At 46.7% G+C, this 22,083-nt stretch overlaps 1 protein-coding gene across 1 annotated transcript in view; it reads left to right on the top strand.

Annotated features, from left to right (window-relative positions):
- Positions 1–288: 288 nt before the first annotated feature.
- The window catches only part of ACAN (aggrecan), a 27,159-nt gene continuing 5,364 nt past the window's right edge, over positions 289–22,083 (top strand). The window contains exons 1-14 of the mRNA XM_010187082.1: positions 289–358; positions 919–1,290; positions 2,540–2,714; positions 3,271–3,398; positions 4,005–4,298; positions 6,067–6,579; positions 7,090–7,264; positions 7,697–7,824; positions 7,946–8,239; positions 8,402–8,596; positions 9,281–11,194; positions 11,312–11,474; positions 11,535–12,571; positions 21,124–21,237. Coding sequence (XP_010185384.1) covers positions 289–358; positions 919–1,290; positions 2,540–2,714; positions 3,271–3,398; positions 4,005–4,298; positions 6,067–6,579; positions 7,090–7,264; positions 7,697–7,824; positions 7,946–8,239; positions 8,402–8,596; positions 9,281–11,194; positions 11,312–11,474; positions 11,535–12,571; positions 21,124–21,237 — 5,572 coding nt within the window. The remainder of the gene's footprint in view (positions 359–918; positions 1,291–2,539; positions 2,715–3,270; positions 3,399–4,004; positions 4,299–6,066; positions 6,580–7,089; positions 7,265–7,696; positions 7,825–7,945; positions 8,240–8,401; positions 8,597–9,280; positions 11,195–11,311; positions 11,475–11,534; positions 12,572–21,123; positions 21,238–22,083) is intronic.

The following is a 22,083-nucleotide window of genomic DNA, read 5'->3' as shown; positions in this document are numbered from 1 at the left end:
AGAATGGAAGAGCAATATAATAAGTGATCTATAATAACACTTCAGTCTGTTGTACATAGCAGAGCATCATATTTATTTGCCTCATGGACTCATTTTCTGAAGCAAGAGGCACTCCGAGACTGCGTCCTTCCCCAAGGACTGGCTTTCACTGCCAGCCACATGTAGGAGGCTGAAGCGGCTGCTGAAAGCATCACACTGCCCTGTAGCAGCATCCACAGCACTTGGCTCCCTCTGATCATGCAGCTGTCATAAATCCTTTCTCCCTGTGTTGTTTCTTGCAGGTAAACTATGACCACTTTACTATTAGTGTTTGTGTGTTTGCGAGTCATCACTGCAGCTGTCTCTGTGGAGCTCTCAGGTACGTGAGGTGTGGAGAAGCAGGACAGCCCTGGGGTGTGGGGAAGCGGGACTGAGCAATTTGCTGCACTCTGGTCCCATCTCAAGCACAGGCAGCTGCCAGAAATAAGTGTACACTGATCTGCTCTGTGTACTCCTGGGGCTCCTCTATTTGAAGCACAGCCTCTTGCTGTTCTTGTGCTTGGGAAGCTGGGGAGATAGCTCCAGGCAAAGGCAGAGTTACGGAGGAACTAAGAGAATTTCAGCATTCCTCTTTTTAAACCCTATCAGGTGTGATCTCATAGTGTGGGCAGTAGGTACACTGCAGCAGACCCCTTCACTCCCTTTATTACTGCATCCAGCGCTGGTCCAAATCCCAACAACAACCACGGCACAAGGGTCATGGTAGCAACTACACTTTCTACAAGTTACTTCCAGCAGACTAGACCAATAAAGGGCATATCTGAATATGGGAGTATAGGTTTGCAAAGTAGATAGAGGCATTGAAGTACATGGAAGCACTGGATATTTTGGATTAAATGTGTTATTGATGTAACCATTGCTTTGTCTGGGAACCAGCAGACAGTAGTGATGGCCTGGAAGTGAAGATACCTGAGAAGTCCCCCCTGCGTGTTGTCCTCGGAAGCTCCCTGAACATCCCCTGTTACTTCAACATCCCAGAGGAAGAGGACACCAGTGCTCTCCTGACCCCACGGATCAAATGGAGCAAACTCTCAAACGGGACCGAAGTTGTCTTGCTAGTGGCCACCGGTGGCAAAATCCGGCTCAACACCGAGTACAGGGAGGTGATCTCTCTGTCCAATTACCCCGCTATCCCCACCGATGCCAGTTTGGAAATCAAGGCGCTGAGATCCAACCACACTGGGATTTATCGCTGTGAAGTGATGTACGGGATCGAGGACAGACAAGACACCATAGAGGTCCTAGTCAAAGGTGAGATCCTGCCCTTGGTCTTTCCTCTTAAGTTCTTGCTGCCTGGCCTGAACAGAAGGGAGGAAGAAATACACAGGCAGAGGAGGTTCTGCTCTCCTCACAGGTATAAACCCTTTCACTCAGGTCACAGATAAGGCAATGGGTAGGTGAGCGGAAGCCATCAGCCAGGCATTTATTTTAGCAGGCAAGGACCAGACTAAACAAACCGGTAAAATGACTCATGGCAGAATACAGGGCAATAAAATTACTCTTCTGGCAGAATGTGAGTTACAGAGATGGCAGGATGACATCCTTGGCAGAAGGTGGTACTGTGTACGCTGGGCTATTGCTCAGAGGGGTGAAGCTGGAACAGAGCTGTTATAAGACCTTTTATTTCTTCTGAGCATTTTAGGAGATGCGGTGCCCTCAGCTGGAGAATTAGTCTGTTCTTGAAAAACTTTCCACATCGTCTTGCACAGCCCATCCCAGTAATAGGTGGAAAAAACGCAGCCAAAGTTTCCTACAATCTTTATTGTGTTATTTGCTTTCAGTGTAGAACAGAGAGACAGCCTCCGACAGGCAGGTCTCTGCTGCTCACATGCACTGGAGTACATATCTGACCATGGAGGCAGAGGAATTTAAAGCCTACTTGTGCCAGACCAGAGTGTACCGACACCCACTCTTTATAAAGATCCCTGTTCATCAAAAAATATGACTTAGATATGTTTGCAGCAGATGTGGAGATTTTAAGTTTATTTGCCTCCTGTTATTGTTTCCTGGGTGTAGTGGTTGAGACTCTGCACCTTTGGTCCTGAGCAGAACCTTGAGTGGTGGCAGCTTTCAAACGTGCACAACAGCACGGTCCCTGCTCTGCACCACTGGCTGATTTCTGAACCGTGCATTTAAAATGCTGCACAGAGCTGTATCAGGAAAGTACTGAGTCCTCCTGACAGTGATTGCTCCATGTTCTGGGTTTCCTCCCAGTGTTCCCACTACCATTCAGCTACTAGATTTCAATGTACCATTACTTTGTTACAGCACCATGGGAAAGCAGTCACTGTCCTAGGTCACCAATGTGCTCCATGAGGTCCTGTGAAAGGAGCCCACCAAGATGCCCTTGGCTTGAGATGTTCAGATGCACACAGCCAGCATAAGCAGTTCCTTGTTTCTACTTTCTAGTATCTGTTCTTTGAATCTGTAACTTCTTCAGAAGGAAAGGGGCTGGTTACTCTATAGCAGATGTGCAAGTGATGACTGTTGTGTTTTCCAGGCATTGTGTTCCACTACAGAGCAATCTCCACCAGGTACACCTTGAACTTCGAGAAGGCAAAGCAGGCATGTATTCAGAACAGCGCTGTCATTGCTACTCCCGAGCAGCTCCAAGCCGCCTATGAGGATGGGTACGAGCAGTGCGATGCTGGCTGGCTGGCCGACCAGACTGTCAGGTAAAATTGCGACAGGGAGAGGAAAACCACAGCAAGGTCATTAGGGAAGGACTTTTGTAATGAAGCCACTGACTGAAAACAGTTGAGAAACGCTTGCTAAATAGCAGCTGTTGTAATTGCTGGTGCGCAGAGGGAGGTGGTGGGTTACAAGCCATTCTCTGCTGAGGGGGTGGATCTACAGTAGGAAAGCAGAGTCACCACTGTCCTCCTCAGCTGGTGGGGACAGCTGAGTGGACAATGGCTTAATCCTGATCCTTCATCCTCCTTGAACAGCACAGATGCTGTGCCAAGATGCACAAGTGTGGCTCAACTGTACCGATCTGTGCATCCCCCAGTGGGGGAACTCCTTGACCTCATGTCTTTGGCCAGTGCTTCCAGGGACCTGCTGTGCTCAGGACCATCAGAAGGAGGGCAGGACAGATCATCATTCTCCTTCCCCATAATCCAGGAAAAGCCATAAATCGCCACACTGTGCAGTGCTCCACAGCTCTCTTCCAGCCTCGCTGCAGCTGCCAGAGTCCTGCTCCAAATTCCTTACACCCCCTCTCTCCCCCAGGTACCCCATCCACTGGCCCCGGGAGCGTTGCTATGGTGACAAGGATGAATTTCCAGGAGTGAGGACCTATGGTGTCCGCGAGCCAGATGAAACGTATGATGTTTACTGCTATGCAGAGCAAATGCAAGGTGATTTGAGACTTTTATTGTTACTAGATGCAGAGGTAGCCAAGGCTCTGATCATGCCTAGACTGGACAACAGTAAGTAGAGAGGCAAAGGGCCTAGAAGCAAGACAGGTTAACGATGGAAAAGTACACACCCCAGCAAGGCCAAATGCTCTCTACAGTCTCTTTGTTAGACCTTGAATAATTTTAAGGCCAAGTGACTAATGCAATACTGAGGGCGGAGTCCATCTGACCTCCACCAGAGTCCATGCCATCCTGCGTGTCTCTGGTCATCTATGTGAGGGTGTGACATTCAGAGGTGTTCATCACCCACGCTTATGACAAGGATCCATTGAAATATTCAGCACATCAGAACTGAAATTGTCCTTTATCTTTCTCTTGCCCTGTGGCTCCAGCTGGTTTTGTACATTTTCCTCCAGTCTGTATCTGGTCTGTAAGGCTCCCTTTATTCTGGTCTTTATAGGCAGTCACCAACATAGTGTTGCAGTTCCACTGTAATAGACAGGAATTTTCATCTTATCCAGACTCTCAGGAATGGGAAGGAGAAAGAAAGAGAATTAGGATTAAACTCTACAGCTAATTCCTGTGCTAACGGATATGTGATTGCAGGTGAAGTCTTCTATGCTACCGCCCCCGAGAAGTTCACCTTCCAAGAAGCTTTTGACAAATGTCACAGTCTGGGAGCCCGTCTGGCCACCACGGGAGAGCTGTACTTGGCCTGGAAGGATGGCATGGACATGTGCAGCGCAGGCTGGCTGGCCGATCGCAGCGTCCGATACCCCATTTCCAGAGCACGGCCCAACTGTGGAGGAAATCTGGTGGGCGTGCGGACAGTGTACCTGTATGTCAACCAAACGGGGTACCCTCACCCCGACTCTCGCTATGATGCCATCTGCTATAGAGGTGAGTGCATCAGGGCTGTGGGACTAAGCAATGTGTCTCTACACATCAGCAATGAGGAGCTTCCTGACCAGAGCTGACCTCTTGCTTCTTTAATCTTATTTTTTTTAAAGCTGGGGGGAAAGCAGGTTTGAAAGGACTTAGTCCCCCATTCATGCTCAGGTAGGAAACAGATCCAGAAAGTGCATGGATGTCTGATCTGTACAGGGAGGCTCTGATGAGATAGGTGTAACACAGCCCTCTTCTCCCCAGTCCACCCACACATTCCAGCTTTGGTAGCTTTCCAAGAGAAATGGAGCAGAGCTCAAGTGCTTTATGTACAAGACTGAATGCTAGAGAGGGAAAAGAATTAAAAAGAGAACAGCTCTGACCGTGAAGATGTGTGTAGTGCTGTGATATGGTACAGACACGTGCCTGAGTTTCATGCTGGGATAAATCAGAGTCTGCAGCAGTCTCTGGCAATCAGAAATGGGGCAAAATTGCACCTAGGAAGTCAAGAGTGTCCCAGCTACTCTCCCTTTCTTCTAACTGCACACTTCCCCCTGCAGCAAGAAGGGGGCAAAGCACAGTGGTACATGGTCTATTCAGGGAAACCAGAGGCTAGCATTCAAATAGGATTGCCATCTTTACAAAAATAGTAACACTATTTTAAAATATGTTTTGAAACCCCTTTGATACAGACCTGCTGTGCCCAGACGAACGTATGGTCAGTGTTTCAGGTCCTGTAAAAACCTCCCAGACCCCTTGGAGGTATCCAGCTACATGGCCAAGCTAAAGACTGGTTCATCAAGCCAAAGCCTTCTAGTTATCTCAGGGTATGCATCTGAAACTGCTGAGTACAACTAGTCCTTGTCTGAGCATCTCTATCCAATTCTCTGAATCTCCTGAGGTCTGAGAAGTACTGTCTAAAATGAACTAGCAAGAAAATAGAATTGGAAATAAATAGAGCAGGGAAAGCAGTATTAGGGGAAAAAACTGGGAGTGACTCATTATCTCTCCCTGGCCAGCAGAGACCTGCCTTGCTGCATGTCCAAGATGTCCCATCTCTCCCTCACCTGCCCAGTTCTGCTTTATGCTGCTCTTTAAACCATATCCTTGCTGTAGGCTGACCTGCTCAGTGGCACGTTATGCACTTTCTCCTACACCTGAGGGAAGTGACTTGAGCAGAAAAGTGATTTGGGAGGGGAAATGTGGGAACTGTTTGAATCTATTTAGTACAGCAAGTGACTACCTTGGCTGTCCTTGTGATGGGGTTAGCATGCTTATATGTGACGAGCTTGTCATTAATCACCTGGGAAGAGCAGAAGAAGATCATGATCCTGGTGAGACTTCAAGCACTGAGTGTGAGGATCCAGTTGTTTCTCCCACAGCTCAGACCTGCTGTAGAGGTTATCCAAGCTCACCTACTTCCCTTGGGCCACCTTAAATTCCTTGCAGCAGGCACTAGAGGTCAGTGCAGACTTGGATATGGGCAAGGTGTTCCCGGGAAGGAGAGCTGAGAGAAGAGCAGGGTAAGTCCTCTCTGATTTACCAGCTGTAGAGCATGCGGTGGCACATTGCCTCCAACTCATGGACATGCCCTTCATGCTGAGGTGTTGCAGAGAACCATAGTGGAGCAAGGAAAACCATTTCTTTTACCAGACTGTCATCATTTCCTTGGACCTCTTAGAGCCAGCAAATACCCAGCTTCTTCTCAGAGGCAGCAACAGTGCAGTACACTTTGCTAGACTGACCGCATCCCCTCTGACCACTGCTTTGTCTTCTGATGTAGGGGACGACGTTGAACTTCTGGTCCCAGGGCAGTTCATTGATGAGATAGGAAGCGAGCTGGGCAGCGCTTTCACTGTCCAGACCGTCACGCAGACCGAAGTGGAGCTACCTCTGCCACGCAACGCCACGGAGGAGGAGGCCCGTGGCAGCATTGCCACCCTGGAGCCCATTGAGGTCACCCCCACTGTCACCGAACTGTATGAGGGCTTCACTGTCCTGCCTGATCTCTTTGCCACCAGTGTCACAGTAGAGACAGCTGCCCCAGAGGAGGAGAACGTGACCAGGGAGGATGCCACAAGGGCATGGACTGTACCTGAAGAGGTCACTACCATAGCCTTAGACACTGCCATCAGCACTGAAATGGCAGAGGTGAGCTCGGTGGAAGAGGTTGTGGGGGTGACTGCCACACCAGGACTAGAGTCTACCTCAGCATTCACAGTAGAAGATCAGCTCGTGCGAGTGACAGCAGCCCCCGGTGTCGGTCTCCTCCCTAGGCAGCCCATTTCCCCCACAGGTAAGTCACCAGGAACCGGAGAAGCCTGAAGGTCAGTTTCTCTTAGAGGTAACCATTCAGCTGAAGACAATCTGAGCTTCTGCTGTTACAGAGGGCATCTGTGTCCCTGGAGGTGTGCAGGCCTGTCTGGGGTCAGGGACAGGCTGAGTTCCTCCACTACAGTAGGACAGGAGAGGTGAGGAGGAGGCTGTGGGTCACCTCATCATGTGCTGAAAAGGGCTCGGCTAGTTGCTACGTGGGGTTTCAGAGTTCACACTCTGCACTCCCATGTGCATCTGGCTCCAGGGAAGGGGAAAGTCAAGGTAGGAAGGTCCTAGAGGGAAGGCTAAAGAGATCCCTTGAACACCACCCTTGATGACAGAGGAGCTCGCTGAATGAGGCATCCCCATCAAAGGGGGTTTGACAGACACTGGTCCTTGCACTGTTGTTGGGAAGACCCTTTCTGGTCACACATCTTGGTGTAGGAGGCATCCCATATCTGATGTCTCACCATGGCTTCTCTTCCCCCAGGTGTGGTGTTTCACTACCGTGCCGCCACGAGCAGATACGCCTTCTCCTTCGTTCAAGCCCAGCAGGCCTGCCTGGAGAACAACGCAGTTATCGCCACTCCCGAACAGCTCCAGGCTGCCTACGAGGCTGGCTTTGACCAGTGCGATGCTGGCTGGCTGCGGGACCAGACGGTCAGGTAAAACTATATTGACTGGGAGAAGCCACCTCCCAAAAGACTATTCAGCTGTGAAAGTGAGATTTTACTCTGGTCTGTCTTGCTGCTCTGCTCAGCATCATCTAAAGCTTTCCTGACCTGAAGTTTTCTCCAGGCCATGATATCTAGTGGCCCATAGACCTGTTTTTCTCAACCTGTCCTGCCTCTTTCCTAACCCGTGCATACATCCTGCAGAGGTAATCTCCACAGTGTACTGGCATGTAGGAAAAGACGAGGGAAGCTTCTAGTCATTGGTCCAAATTGTAATTGCAGGTCAAACTTGTTTCCAAGTCACCGTGGGGGCTTTGAACACCTCTAACAGTGAAGTGTTCATGTCCTGCCTCCCAAGTATGCTGAAGTTCTTCAGTCCAGGATACATATGGCTGATGTTGGGTTCTCTTCTTCTTTTGGTAGGTATCCCATTGTGAACCCCCGAAGTAATTGCCTAGGAGACAAAGAGAACTCTCCAGGTGTGCGGTCGTATGGCATGCGTCCAGCCTCAGAGACCTATGATGTGTACTGCTACATCGACAGGCTCAAGGGTATGTCCTCCGCCTTCCTCTGGGCACAGCTGAGAAGCAAAAATGTGCTTCACACCTCCACATCTGCATGTGCATAGGTGGGATGCAGAGACTCACGCCTGTTTCCTCTCCCATCCCTCAGGTGAGGTGTTCTTTGCAACCCAGCCAGAGCAGTTCACCTTCCCAGAAGCTCAGCAGTACTGTGAGAGCCAAAATGCCACGTTGGCCTCTGTTGGCCAACTCCATGCCGCCTGGAAGCAAGGCCTGGACAGATGCTATGCTGGCTGGTTAGCTGATGGCAGCCTCCGCTACCCCATCGTGAGCCCCCGTCCTGCCTGTGGGGGGGATGCGCCTGGCGTGAGAACCGTCTACCAGCACTACAACCAGACTGGCTTTCCTGACCCACTGTCCCGGCATCACACCTTCTGCTTCAGAGGTACCCTCCCACCCCTTGTAGGACATTCAGACCTGTCTTCTCAGGGAGAGGGATGTCACAAGGGAGGTTGGGCACATTGGGGTGCTGGTTTGGGTGAAACCCTTCACTGACACCTTGGACTGTGAATTTTTGGAAACTCCCTCCAATGTCTTTCTGTTCCAGCTCTGCCACCTGCTGAGGAGGAGGGAGTCACCTCATTCTTTGAAGAAGATGTGCTGGCAACCCAAGTGATCCCTGGAGTGGAGGGGGTGCCCTCTGGGGAGGAGGCGACCATGGAGACAGAGTTTGCTACTCAACCTGAGAATCAGACAGCCTGGGGGACAGAGGTCTTCCCAACCGATGTGTCACTGCTCTCAGGTGGGTCAGAGCTTCCCCATCTCCTGGGTTGCACTTGGCTGGTGTTGTAGGGTTGGAACACTCCCAAAATAAATGGGTTGAAGGGGACTCCCTCTAAATCTAGATGATTATCACCCTATTAGCTAGGTCTGAGGCTGTGCACGCAGGAGAAGCTACATGTCTATATTATTGAACTTTTTTTCTAGGGCTGAATTAAATGACCAGCCACCCTGCCATGCTGGAGATCAGCACACACAGCATTGCCAGGGCACCTCACAAAATATTTGGGATGGGGAAGGCAGGCTAGGAACAGATCTCAGACCATGCCTTCCAGAGAGAACAGAGCTGCAGTGTGGTCAGGGCAACACCAGACTTCTTCTCTTCCACACATCATCTCTGAGGAAGCAGTAGCTTCATTTTTGTACCTGGGAATTGATGTCACTGTTGCCATCATCCCATGTCAGAAGATTATATATTCTGTCAGTTTCCCAGAGATACTTAATTTACAGATGTTTGAGTTATAATATTCATTAACAAATGTGAAGGCACCAAATAATTTCTTCAAGCACATAGGACTTTGTGCCTTTATCCCAAAGGTATCAGTTTGGAGGTAAAATCAATTGGGAAATTGTTAATACCTTCTTTAAAATAATTTAGTGAATAATTTTCCTATTTCCCTCTCTTTGTTTGCTCTTTCTTTTCCAGTGAGTCCATCTGCTTTTCCTCCAGCTACCGTAATACCAGAGGAAACAAGTACCAATGCTTCCATCAGTGAAGTGTCAGGAGAGGTGACTGACTCTGGAGATCATCAAGTCAGTGGTGAATCTTCGGCATCCGGGTGGGTATCTGGAGTCCCAGATGCAAGCGGAGAACCGACTTCTGGAGTTTTTGAACACAGTGGAGAACACTCAGGGATCGGAGAAAGTGGATTACCATCAGTAGACCTGCATGCCAGTGGCTTCCTACCTGGAGAAAGTGGGCTGCCCTCAGGGGATCTGAGTGGTGTGCCTTCTGGCACGGTTGACATCAGTGGCTTACCTTCTGCAGAGGAAGAAGTATTGGTGTCTACTTCTAGGATAACAGAAATTAGTGGAATGCCATCTGGAGTGGAAAGCAGTGGGCTGCCTTCTGGATTTAGCGGAGATATCTCTGGCACTGAGCTAGTCAGCGGCATGTCGTCTGGCGAGGAAAGTGGAGTCGCCTCTGGTTTTCCTACTGTCTCTCTTGTGGATACTACGTTGGTGGAAGTTGTCACAACAGCACCAGAACGGCGAGAGGAAGGAAAAGGATCCATCGGAGTCAGCGGTGAAGGAGATCTGTCAGGGTTCCCATCCACTGAGTGGGGCGCCAGTGGTGGAGCCCAAGAGTTACCCTCAGGAGCTGAGCTCAGTGGGGAGCCCTCCGGAGAACCTAAGCTCAGCAGGGAACATTCTGGGGTGCCTGAGCTCAGTGGGGAGCCCTCTGGGGGGCCTGAGCTCAGTGAGTTGCCCTCAGGACTGGATGTCAGTGGAGAACCATCTGGAACACATGAGGTCAGTGGCATGGTGGACCTAAGTGGCCTTACTTCTGGTACCGATGGAAGTGGTGAGGCCTCAGGCATTACCTTTGTAGATGCCAGTTTGGAGGAAGTGACAACAACCCCCTCAATTACGGGAGCAGAAGCAAAAGAGACTTTGGAAATCAGTGGATTGCCTTCAGGAGGTGAAGACACATCAGGCATGGCATCTGGGAGTTTAGACATCAGTGGTGAGCCTTCTGGGCACGTAGACTTTGGTGGGAGTGCTTCTGGAGTGTTCGAGGTGAGTGGGCATCCGAGTGGAGTGATTGACAGCAGTGGAGATCTCTCTGGAGTTGATGTCACCAGTGGCCACCTGTCTGGGGAGGAAAGTGGATTCACATCTGGCTTTCCCACAGTCTCTCTTGTGGATGCCACTCTGGTGGAAGTTGTAACACAACCGTCAGTTGCACAGGAGGTGGGAGAAGGGCCATCTGGGGTGATAGAAATCAGTGGATTTCCTTCTGGAGACAGAGGACTATCTGGAGAAGGGTCTGGAGCTGTGGAGACAAGTGGGTTTCCTTCAGGGACAGAAGAGTTCAGTGGAGAGACATCCGGGATCCCATATGCCAGTGGAGACATTTCTGGAGCTACAGATCTAAGTGGACAGTCTTCAGCAGTGACTGATATCAGTGGGGAGGTCTCAGGGCTTCCGGAAGTCACTTTAGTCACTTCTGATTTAATAGAAGTTGTAACAAGACCAACAGTATCACAAGAACTGGGTGGAGAAACAGCTGTCACATTTCCCTACGGTTTTGGGCCAAGTGGCGAGGCCTCTGCATCTGGTGAACTAAGTGGGGAAACATCTGCATTGCCAGAAAGCAGTATAGAAACATCAACGGCTTATGAAATCAGTGGTGAAACAGCTGTATTTCCTGAAAGTAGTACGGAAACATCCACATTTCAAGAAATTAGTGGGGAAACATCTGCATTTCCTGAAACTAGTGTAGAAACATCCACGATTCCTGAAACCAGTGGAGAGACTTCTGCATTTCCTGAAATTAACATAGAAACATCAACAATTCAAGAAATCAGTGGGGAAACATCTGCATTTCCTGAAATTAGTATAGAAACATCCACAAGTCAAGAAGCCCAGGGTGAAATATCTGGCTACCCTGAAATTATCATAGAATCATCCACAGTTCAAGAAGTAAGCGGGGAAACCTCTGCGTTTCCTGAAGGTAGCACAGAAACATCCACAACACAAGAAATCAGTGGGGAAACATCTGCGTTTCCTGAAATTAGAATAGAAACATCCACCATTCAAGAAATCAGTGGGGAAAGTTCTGCTTTTCCTGAAATTAGAATAGAAACATTCACAAGTCAGGAGGCCAGGGGTGAAACATCTGGCTATCCTGAAATCAGCATAGAAACATCTACAGTCCATGAAACCAGTGGAGAAACATCTGCATTTCCTGAAATCAGCATAGAAACTTCAACAGTCCATGAAATCAGTGGAGAAACATCTGCATTTCCTGAAATTAGCATAGAAACTTCCACTGTCCATGAAATCAGTGGGGAAAGCTCTGCATTTCCTGAAATTCGAATAGAAACATCCACAAATCAAGAAGCCAGGGGTGAAACGTCTGCATTTCCTGAAATCAGCATAGAAACATCCACAGTCCATGAAACCAGTGGGGAAACATCTGCATTTCCCGAAATCAGCATAGAAACTTCCACAGTCCACGAAATCAGTGGGGAAACATCTGCATTTCCAGAAATTAGAATAGAAACCTCCACAAATCAAGAAGCTCGAGGTGAAATATCTGCATTTCCTGAGATTAGTATAGAAACTTCAACAGTCCACGAAATCAGTGGGGAAACATCTGCATTCCCTGAGATTAGTATAGAAACACCAACAAGTCAAGAAGCCAGAGGTGAAACATCTGCCTATCCTGAAATTATCATAGAAACATCCACTGTTCAAGAAGTAAGTGGGGAAACCTCTGCGTTTCCTGAAATTAGAACAGAAATGTCCACAACTCAAGAAGCCTGGGTTGAAACATCTGCATTTCCTGAGACTAGCATAGAAACCTCCACAGTCCATGAAACCAGTGGAGAAACATCTGCATTGCCTGCTGCTAACATTGAAACAGCTGTCACATCTTTGGCCAGTGGTGAGCCCTCTGGTGCTCCCAAGCAGAAAGAAATTGCTGATGCGACATCTGGAGCTGTGACACACTCGGTCACAGGTGTTTCAGGGGAAACCTCTGTCCCAGACATTGTAATTAGTACCAGTGCTCCAGATGTTGAACCAACACAGGGACCCAGGAGCCCTGAAGAGGGTCAGCTCAATATAGAGCCTTCCCCTCCTGTGGTGTCAGGACAAGAGACGGAGACAGCTGTTGTCCTAGACAATCCCCATCTGCTGGCCACCGCTACTGCTGCCCTGCCTCAAGCCTCACAAGAAGCAATAGACACATTAGGACCCACTACAGAAGGTACCGTGTCTTATATGGAAGGGAATGTGCTATGGAGGGAAAGGGAGGGATAGCAGTCATTTTTTGCTTTTTCTACAGCAGAGAACATCGACATGGAAGCAGGCTTCAGCAAAATATTGCTGTGGTGGGAAGCCATAAACATGTGGGGTTTTCCACAGCTTATGTTCAATAGCTTCTCTCTTAACAAATGATAATCTGTGTTTGGGCAGGTAATGCAGTTATCCACATAGAATAACCACATCCCCAGAATCCTCCTGGACCTCCCTCTTGCCTGCCCACAGCAATTACATGCCCTTGGGGAGAGGACCAGTTCAAGGGAAGCACCAGGAGATACTTATCTGGCCTTCCCCCACTGCTTCATAGCAGTAGGCATCATTTGCTCCTCTGAACTGCTGTCCCCAGTGGCCGCGGCTGCACCCATCCATGATAAGCAGACTGGTGGAGCTGCCACCTGCCAGGAACATGATGGAGGCATCGTCTGCTTGTACCTCGTGGGGTACCCAGGTCTTCACCTGGGACATAGGTGAGCTCTCCCCTCTGTGCTGCCAGAGATGGGGCCTTGAAAAAGAGTATTCTGTGAAGGGCCATTGAGAGCAGCCATGACCAGGTCCCTGGGTGTGATACAGCTGGGGAAGGCACTAGGGCATTCATGCCCCTTCTGAAATTTCTCTAAGCCATTGCTATAAGCTAGATAAAACATTTTTTTTCTTCTCACATGGAAATAAAAGCAAAGATGCCTTCACCCTCCAGAGACTTCCACCCTGGCTGGTGGATGCAGCTGAGAAATTGGACAAGATGAGCTGCAATTCTCTCTCCTGTTTTCTTTCTCTTTCCATGATGTGTTGACTTGCTGCCTGTATTTCTGGGTGTTTCATAACACTTGCTCCGGAGTGAGAGGGTGGCCATCAGCAGCTTTGCAGTGCTGAGGGGTAAGAGGCAAAGCAAGCCCACTGGGGACAAAAATCCCTGCTTTCAGCATCATCTGTGCTGAGTGCAATGTCTGCATCCGGGCAAACTGCTCTGGTTTGGCAAAGAGCATGGTCACCCCCTGTGCTGTGCCTTACGCTGCTCTCTGCAGCTAGAATGGGCTAAATGTGTGAGACAATGCTCAGAGCATTGCTACCTTTGCCAGCTCCACTGATAAATGCCTTTCTTCCCACCCTGCCCCTTTTTGGTGTTTTAGCACTCTGTCTTTCGTAGGGTCCCTTGCTGTCAAGTATAAACAGACACTGTATCTGAGTAACCATTTATGGTGAAAACACACTGCTAGCTTTCTGACAAGCAGTGTTCATGTGCCATGGAGGCATTAGGGTACTGCAATGAGAAGACGACGAGATGGGATGTTGCGCTTGCTGGCAGCTGCTTCTTGGTCAAGATTGGAGCCCATTCCTGGTAACACAGGATGTCCTGTGACATCCCTGGCCACGGCTTGGTTTCACTTTGCTGCAATCAGGAGCAGGCTCCTGGGCACAGGCATCATATGAAAACCATCAATGCTTGCGCTGTTGTATGAAGATCCTACATATGCTCAGTTCTCAATGGGCCACATGTTCGTGTAGGATGTGTTGCTCAAGTACAGTACAAAATGTGTGAGCAAAGAGATTTGCTCAGTTCCATCTAGCAAAAGTAATATTAATTCCACCCCCTTGCCACATTACCTCCTGAACTGCTTTTCGGTTAATTTACACCTTTCAGCATAGGTAGCTCTGGACTCAGTAAGGGTCTGTAAGTGCAGGGCTTTGTAAAGCTCAGCCTGGTTTCTAACATCATTTCCACCCCCGAAGTGTTTTGAATGAGTCACTGCATTTCCCTCTGCGTCACTTCTCTCCCTCTGAGAAAACAGGTAATCACAAACCTTTGTTCAGTCCTGCTCGTAAGACGTTTGAGGTTCTGCCTGTCTCTGCTGAGCAGCTGCACAGCAGATGCTGCAGGAGTGGGTGAGGATGAGTCAACGGAGTCATTCCTGCAGCACTGGGCCAGCCTGGGTGTCCAGGGCTTGGCAGGGTGAAGCAGGAGTTACGTACCCAAAATCTCTCCTTGCAGACCTAATGGGCTCTGCTTTTGGGCCATGCCTGCTACCATGTCCAAGCCTGGAGAAAAAAACAAGGCAGCAAAGGCAAGGTTGAGGGGACGGAAGGAAACTAGCCAGTGAGGCTCAGGAAAAAAAAATTGGCCCCAAAGTATGGTTTTATTTCACTGCTTTTTCTTTTTATAAATTATCCACAAGGCAACTGCCAGATTCTTCACAGCGTTTGTTAGCCAACATTCTTGTGAAGTATTTTGAAAGAAAACCATGTGTTCAGCAGCTCATGTGTGAAGAAGCTTGAAAAATGTTCTGAAATTGGAATGTGTTTTGTATTTGCAAGTCACGGAGATGATGAGGTAGAAGCTGGGGTTTCTTAGCAGGTGATGGGAAGAGCTAAGTGGCAACTGCATGAAATTTAATTGTAGACTCTTTTCTTTATAAACTAGAGATGGACTTGAGTACATGTCCGTGGCTGGTGCTCCCACCAGGGAATAAATTTTAGGGTAAAACTTCTCTTTTTACTTGCCAGAAGCTTCTGGCAAGCTTCTTTACTACAGCATCCCTATAGGGTTAAATGCAGTCCTGGTCAGGGTCTGAAGGAAGCTGATCCAGGCGGCAAGAAAGCGTCTTGACCATGAACGTGCAACAAGGCGAAATTCTTTTAGAGAATTAAAGTGATGACAAAAAAAGAAAAAAATAATAGTCACAGATTTTCCTTTTTTGGGTTGTTACTCTTAACAGTGCTCTGGGGATTGTGAACACAGGGAGTCTACAAGGAAGAACCATAGGCTGGAACCCAAAATGCTGTTTCCCATGTTGTGGCTGCCTTTTTGCCTAAGCTTCATAGTCTTGAAATATAGCTCTTGCAAAAAGACCAGTTCTAATATCTGCGCCTTGTGCTGTGCTCAGAGTTTGTAGGATGTAACGGATGCCTGTTAAGTGCAATTCATTTTGACTAACATTAAAGCACGGGTGAAGGTTGTTTGGTTCACTAATGGAGCTTAGAGTGAGGAGCAGGGACGATGTGGCTGTTGCTCTCTTGTCCTGTCACTGAAGGGTTCCAGTTAGATCCAGCAGTCTTCATGGTGGGATGATTTAAGAAGAATAGTATTTCTCTGTTCTGCCATAGCTTCTACTTCTCCCTAAAAGCGCGAGCCAGAAGCATAAGAAGATTAACACTCAGAGTGTCAGTGTGTTTTAGTATTTAACCAAATTGAAGGCTGTGCGTGCACATGTCTTTAGTCAGCAGTTTGATTCCTCCACGAGGACAGGAACCCCACAAGCTTGAAGAATTGTCCATAGGCCTGGCTGCTTCATCCAGAGCTTTGCCAGCTCAGCGGGTCTTTTTACTTCTGGTGACATTTGAAGACAAATAATTATTAGCTGAAAAATGCATACTGGCACTTCAGCGAAAAGCTGGGGTTTGGAGCACTCTGAACAGTCAACGACTTAAAACTTCAGTTGGGTTGGGGAAAAAAAAGAGAAATGTGCTGAAATGGCAGCTATTTATGTTAAGTTTTGCTTGTCTCTGGTGAAATGAGTTCATGAAGTCTGCTGCTTATGACCCTGACCCAGTTGAAGGTTGGAATTCAAACAAAGAAAGGTCTTGATGGAGTTTTGCATTGGTAATTTTATTAGCTTAATTAAAACCTTTCTCTGAAGAGGCACCCTACAGTCCTGGACTAGTGTTTTATACACATCGGTTTACTTCTACACACAGTTTTTTGGAGCCGGAGATGTCCAAATTTCCTTCCATGGGAGTGTTAGACAAATTGAAGGTCCCAGCATATCAGTAAATTCTCCTGGAAATCTGCTGTTCTCTGGATAAATACGGATTTTTAAGGCTGTAGCAATATCTGCCCCTTCTGCTGCGTGGAGGCTTTGGTTTAATTCTTTTGGTTAATTATTATAATGACTTAATTGCTCATCATAAGTAAGTGGCTGGCTATGTGATGTTTGATTCCACTACTTTACTTAAAATGTGAGAGAACTGTTTTTCCTGACTCTTCCTTTTCTTTTCTTGTGGCAGTCACTCCACCATTGCTCCAATGTTTTTCTTCACTGTTTGAGCTATCAAATAGGCAGTTTGAACTTCCCACGAGTCTCTGAAAAGCAAATTTAATTTGTACCTGGATTATTTTTTTCCTCAGTCTCTCAAAGATAATTATCTAGCTGCTCTCTCAGTCTCTGTTTGGATACTTGCACTTACAGGGAGGCCCATAAAGAAAGGGTGAGGGGCAGAACAGGGACTGTTGGGCATCCTGAAAATGCCTTGCCCTTCAGTCTCACCTTTTCCTCTTTGCAGAACAAAACCAGCGATTTAAAGCTGAGGGTATATTTCTAAACCAGTTACTCACGGCTTCAGCAAAACCATACAGTTTGTTCTGGGTTTGGCTGATCGTATCCTCTCTGTTTGCAGCTGCTTCTCCTTAGTAGATGTTTTAAGCACAATGCTGACCTTGTTTAAGGGATATTCTTGCTCTTCATCCATACAGGCTGCCATTGAGAGTAATGCCTAACCAGTCTTGTTTTAAAAAATGTTAACACTGTTTCTAGTATTGCCTTCTTAGCTTAGAATGAAGGATTTTAAAAGTATTTCCTTCTCACCACTGACACTGCATGTTCACTTCTGCATGCCATTTGCCTTCTGAGCAAAACCAGGACTGATCTATTTCTCTTTCATTTCTAAAGGATTTTGCTTGCCAGTTTCCATGATCTAGTACAGTAAGTTGTTTTCAAAGGCATTAGAAGAATAATTATGTTATGTTCAGTTGCACCGTAAGAAAATAGTTCTGACTAAATATAGTGTGCATCTGGCAATGTAAAAGAAAGCTTAGGAAGAAAATGATGAAACAAATTCAGAGTTTGCTTGTAATTCCCCTTGCTTTCTCCAGCCAACAGTTTACATCTTCCAGATGCAAGACCCTGTTTACATTGGATGTTTTGTTTTAATTGTTTTATTTTTTTAAAAAAAGAAAACAAACTAGGAGTTAGACCTTGGGTCCTGTTAGCAGCATAGAATAGAAACTGTTGTGACAATAGACTTGAAAAATCTTTTGCAAATTCTGAGCGACATTGACTGCATTACGAATAATCAGAGTTGCTAATCTTGCATTATCCTCAAGAAGTCAGTTAATAATATGTTCTAAGTGAGCTTCCTATTCTTGGCACCACAAGGCATTTTCTTCTCTGTCTTTCTTTTAGAGTCGGATCTATTGAAAGCAAGGGCTGCCTCTGTTTTGCATCGTATGCCGCATCGCTTGTCCTTTGTTAGCGCTGGGTAATAATAGCAGTAGTCTTGTCTTCTTGTCAGTTGATAAGCACTTGAGCTGCATCTCAAAGCAAAGCCGACTTTTTGAATGACTGCTCACCCAAGCAAATAAATAGCTCGCATCTGGGTAAAATCCTCGGGTGTCAAGGTGCCCGGCAGCTGGTGCTGCCGAAGGCGGGACTCACTCCATGCTGAGCAGAGCTGGCACACCTAGCGCTCCACAGGCTTTTCGGCTGGCTGAAGAGGTGTACAGCGTACTAACCTCATTTGGCTCAAAACTCTGTGGAAGTGGGTGCTCTTATGATATATAAAAGGTTATGAAGAAAATAGCCAAGCATTGTGTGATGGGATTTTTTTATTTATTTTTTACCAGACTTCTCATTTCTGTAGATCCTATGGCTTTGATGCGATATCGTAGAAACACAAACCGGCTTGCCAGGGTTTCCAGAGCCAGCATCTCCACCAATTTTACCATTTAGAACTTACTTTTCAAAAAGGCCTCCAAGACCCAGATTTTCCAGGAGGATCAGAACCAGCAACACTTCTTTCAACCCAGCTGGTATATTTGAATTTCCTGATATCAGCTTGGTGAGGTGATTCTACATCCAGGTGGAGATAGGGTCACTGCCCCAGCAGCCCAATGGACTGAAGGGGGAGTTTGGTATTTATGATCATTATGGGCTTAAAACATCTTCTCTCCAGCCATTTGCAGCACACTTCTGAGGAAAAACAAACAAACAAACAAACAAAACCTGTCTGTGTCTCACTTGCATTTGTTGTCTGTTTTTTCAATACTCCCTACATGTACACACACTTTCTCTATGTATCATACATAAAAATATATATGTATATGTACAGAGAGATATATAACATATATATTATATGCAGAAATTTGCTTTTACAGCATATATAATATGTGTGATCATATTATATATAATATCTGTAAAAGGAAATTCTGTTCCAGTGTTATTTCCCAGCTGGAAAATTGTGGCAATGAATTTGCACATGTGTGCCTGCTCCCTCCTCTTCCCAGACCAGGGATGGCAACTCACGGTGGGCCTCCTGCATCTCAGAAGATATCTTGGATGTGTCAAGTTTTAATCAACGTTCCCGAACATGACTTGAAGATACATTATTCACTGCTAAATGTTCTGCTTTAGCACTTGTACATATTTTGTTCCCTCTTCTCCAGCATTCTTTCCACTTCAAGGAGCCTAACAGACGAAGGAGAACCTTGTTCAGCTGGAGCCCACTGGAATCAACACAAACTTCTGCTGCCACTGCTGTTGGGAAGCCCAAGGGACCTCTAGAGTTGTAATCATCCCTCAGGATACCTCCTTTTCCTTTATGCTTTCCATCTTCTAGGAACTCCAAGTGTCACTAATAAGTCAAAGTTCAACTTTTTACTTCTGTTAGGCCCATGACTCCCATTTTGTTCTGGAAAGTATTTATTATCCTGGAAACAGGATCTGCAGTTCTCTTCATGTTGCAGTGAACAGAGAAATTCAAAAAGCATTCGTGAGTATTTAGAGGGAAAAAGCTCCTTCTAACAGTGAAGAACTGAAAAACTGGTGTAAGATGTTCATCAGCCATCTGAGGAATAATTGCATTGCTCAGAGTGATACAGCCTAGAGTAAAGATGACAACCTTCCTACTCCAAAGCATGAACCAATCTACCATCCAAGGTCAGGAAGAATTTTTTCAATCACTTAGGCACATTGCAGAACATGTCAACCATTAGTTGACACATCAGACATTGGCCACTGAGCAACTAAACAGCCACATGAGGCAAAACTTACATCTGCTCTCATGTGTCTGGGGACACTGAGCAGCCAGGCCACGGTTCTGCAGGGAGACAGCATCTGACCAAATACACCCCAACCAGAAGATGAGCACAGACTTCGAGGAGTTGCTGCTCTGCTCTGGTGTTTCCATAACCAGCATGTTTCTCGTTTTTAAACGTTTCCTCACTAACCCCTCTCCTCTGCAAGAGGAGCATGGACTGTTAATTAGCACTTTTAAAGCCTTACATTTCTTCTGAGCGTGAAAGAGAAAAAACACCTCGCATGAGGATCTAACCAGTCATCATTTAACCTAACCTGCATGGATGTGCTCCCACTTTCTTCCTTAGTCGTCTTCTTTGTCTCTTGAGTTGAACGTCTCTGAAATCTTTCCATTCTGAATGATTTTTCTACTGATTCCAAAGATCAATAAATAGGAATAAGGCTCAGTCTGGAGAGATACTGGGAGAAGAGCTTTTACTTTCAGAACAAGACACATTTTACAAAATATATCTTGTATCTACAAACCCTTCTTCAGAGCATCCATGTTTCCTTCCTTCTGCCCAAGATGAGAGGGATGGAAGTGCTACCCAGGTTTGTGCTAATTAGCAAGCTGAGAAACATTGGAGAGTTGGGTGTCAAACTCTTCCCATACTGACTTATCTTTTCACCTTAGAAAAACAGAAAGAATCTTAAGGGCTGCTCTATGTGGGAAAACCAAGAGTAGCTTCCTCCACCAAGAAGGAATCCACAGCTGGAAAAGACATACAACTTCTTTCAGCCTCATCACAAGCAAGAGAGAGCATAGTAGGGACAGATCTGGAGAAAATGTCACTACACCTCAGTATCCTTCACCAAGGAAGAGGCACACATAGCTAGGCCTAAGATCCTCACAGGGAAAAAGTTGTCTCTGAACCATGTTTGAACTCACTTCTTTTCTTTTCCACACTTTCTTCATCTTCACTGCCCCGAGACTTCATCTGAATTATAGTTAGGATGAAACTAGTCATGAGCACTGGCCCCAGGAAGGCCAGTTAGGAGCTTGAGATCTATTTCAGCATGTTTCCATTGCTTTTGAGAATTCCACATTCTTCCTCATAGACCCATAGCTGGTGGAGATACAGACACAAGTTTGGAAGTTTGATCTCTCAGGCAGAGACAGTGGACAAGGAAGAGTTACCACAGTTGTCAAAGACACTGAGTGCTGTATTGGATACTCTTGCTGAGCTTGTACTAATATCTTCAGAGTGGTGTTCAACCACCAAGTGACAGAAAACCCATATCTTCCTTGTAGGGTGGGTTGGGTCTCTTGCCTTCATTCTTCCAGCAGCAGTGGCAGTATATTCTAAAATAAGACATTAGCAACTCCCAGGTTCCCCCAGAACAACTGATATTCCCTCCTAAACAACCCAGGAAACAAGTTCTCCTGTTGGTGGAGTTGTCTGCCCTAATGGAAGCCCTTGATTTCTTGCAGACACTGATGAGTGCCACTCAAGCCCCTGTCTGAATGGAGCTACCTGCGTTGATGGCATCGACTCTTTCAAATGCTTATGCCTTCCCAGCTACGGAGGGGACCTGTGTGAGATCGGTACGGCCTACCTGGCTTCAGCTAATCTTACTAACTGATCCCAAGTGCTCCCATCAGTCCTGCCCTCATCTCAGTGAGCTAACATCTAACAGCAGCTTAAAATGCACTAGGAAAAAGCTTTGAGGCTTCTGCTTATGTATTTTGTTTACTTTGTTCATCACAGCACCGTGTCCTCTAAGATTCCTAAGCAGGAGCTTCTGGCGTCTTCTTCAGCTTTCTCTTTTTTGTTAAGTTTCTCTAGTGAAGCTCCATACAGATTGCAACGGTGTTGATCACAGAAGTCACTCTCTTTCGGTCAAGGGTCTTTCTGATCTGTAACAGTAGGGAAACATCTGAGTTCACCCCAGGCAAACTTTCTCTGCTGGACTGGAATTTCATGGAAGGATGCTTCAACTGAGCCATGAAAAATGACTGTGTTTCTCTCTGTGAAGATACAGCTGAGAGAAGCCTTGTTCACTCCAGGAATCTCTACCAATTTGACACAGCATGACATTTTTGTCATCTCTTCAACTTGTCTTCCTGTGGCAAAATCAGCAGGGAATGTATATCTTTGAGAAAACGTGAAGTGACCTATTTTTCCATCAAAACTAGGTACTATGACCTGCACTAATACTTCCTTTTGTTTCTACAAGGAAAGAAAAAAGTGTATTTTTTTTCTTAAAGCTGATGAAAGTCCAAACTTTTATCAGCTTAGCTGAGGGGAAGCTCTCTTGCCTTGCTCAAGCGAAAGAGAAATAAGGTTGCAGTGTCTTCTTCACCTATGAGCAATGATACTGTACATTGGATTTTCTCCTCTCCTTTCTCTGCTTCTCTTTCCCCTTCCAATATGAATATATGGTGTAGATT

Source organism: Mesitornis unicolor, unplaced genomic scaffold (genome assembly GCF_000695765.1).
Source record: "Mesitornis unicolor isolate BGI_N332 unplaced genomic scaffold, ASM69576v1 scaffold35346, whole genome shotgun sequence".
NCBI classification, from domain to species: Eukaryota; Metazoa; Chordata; class Aves; order Mesitornithiformes; family Mesitornithidae; genus Mesitornis; species Mesitornis unicolor.
The sequence above is the reverse complement of the archived record's forward strand: the minus strand, read 5'-3'. Positions and strand labels throughout refer to the sequence as shown.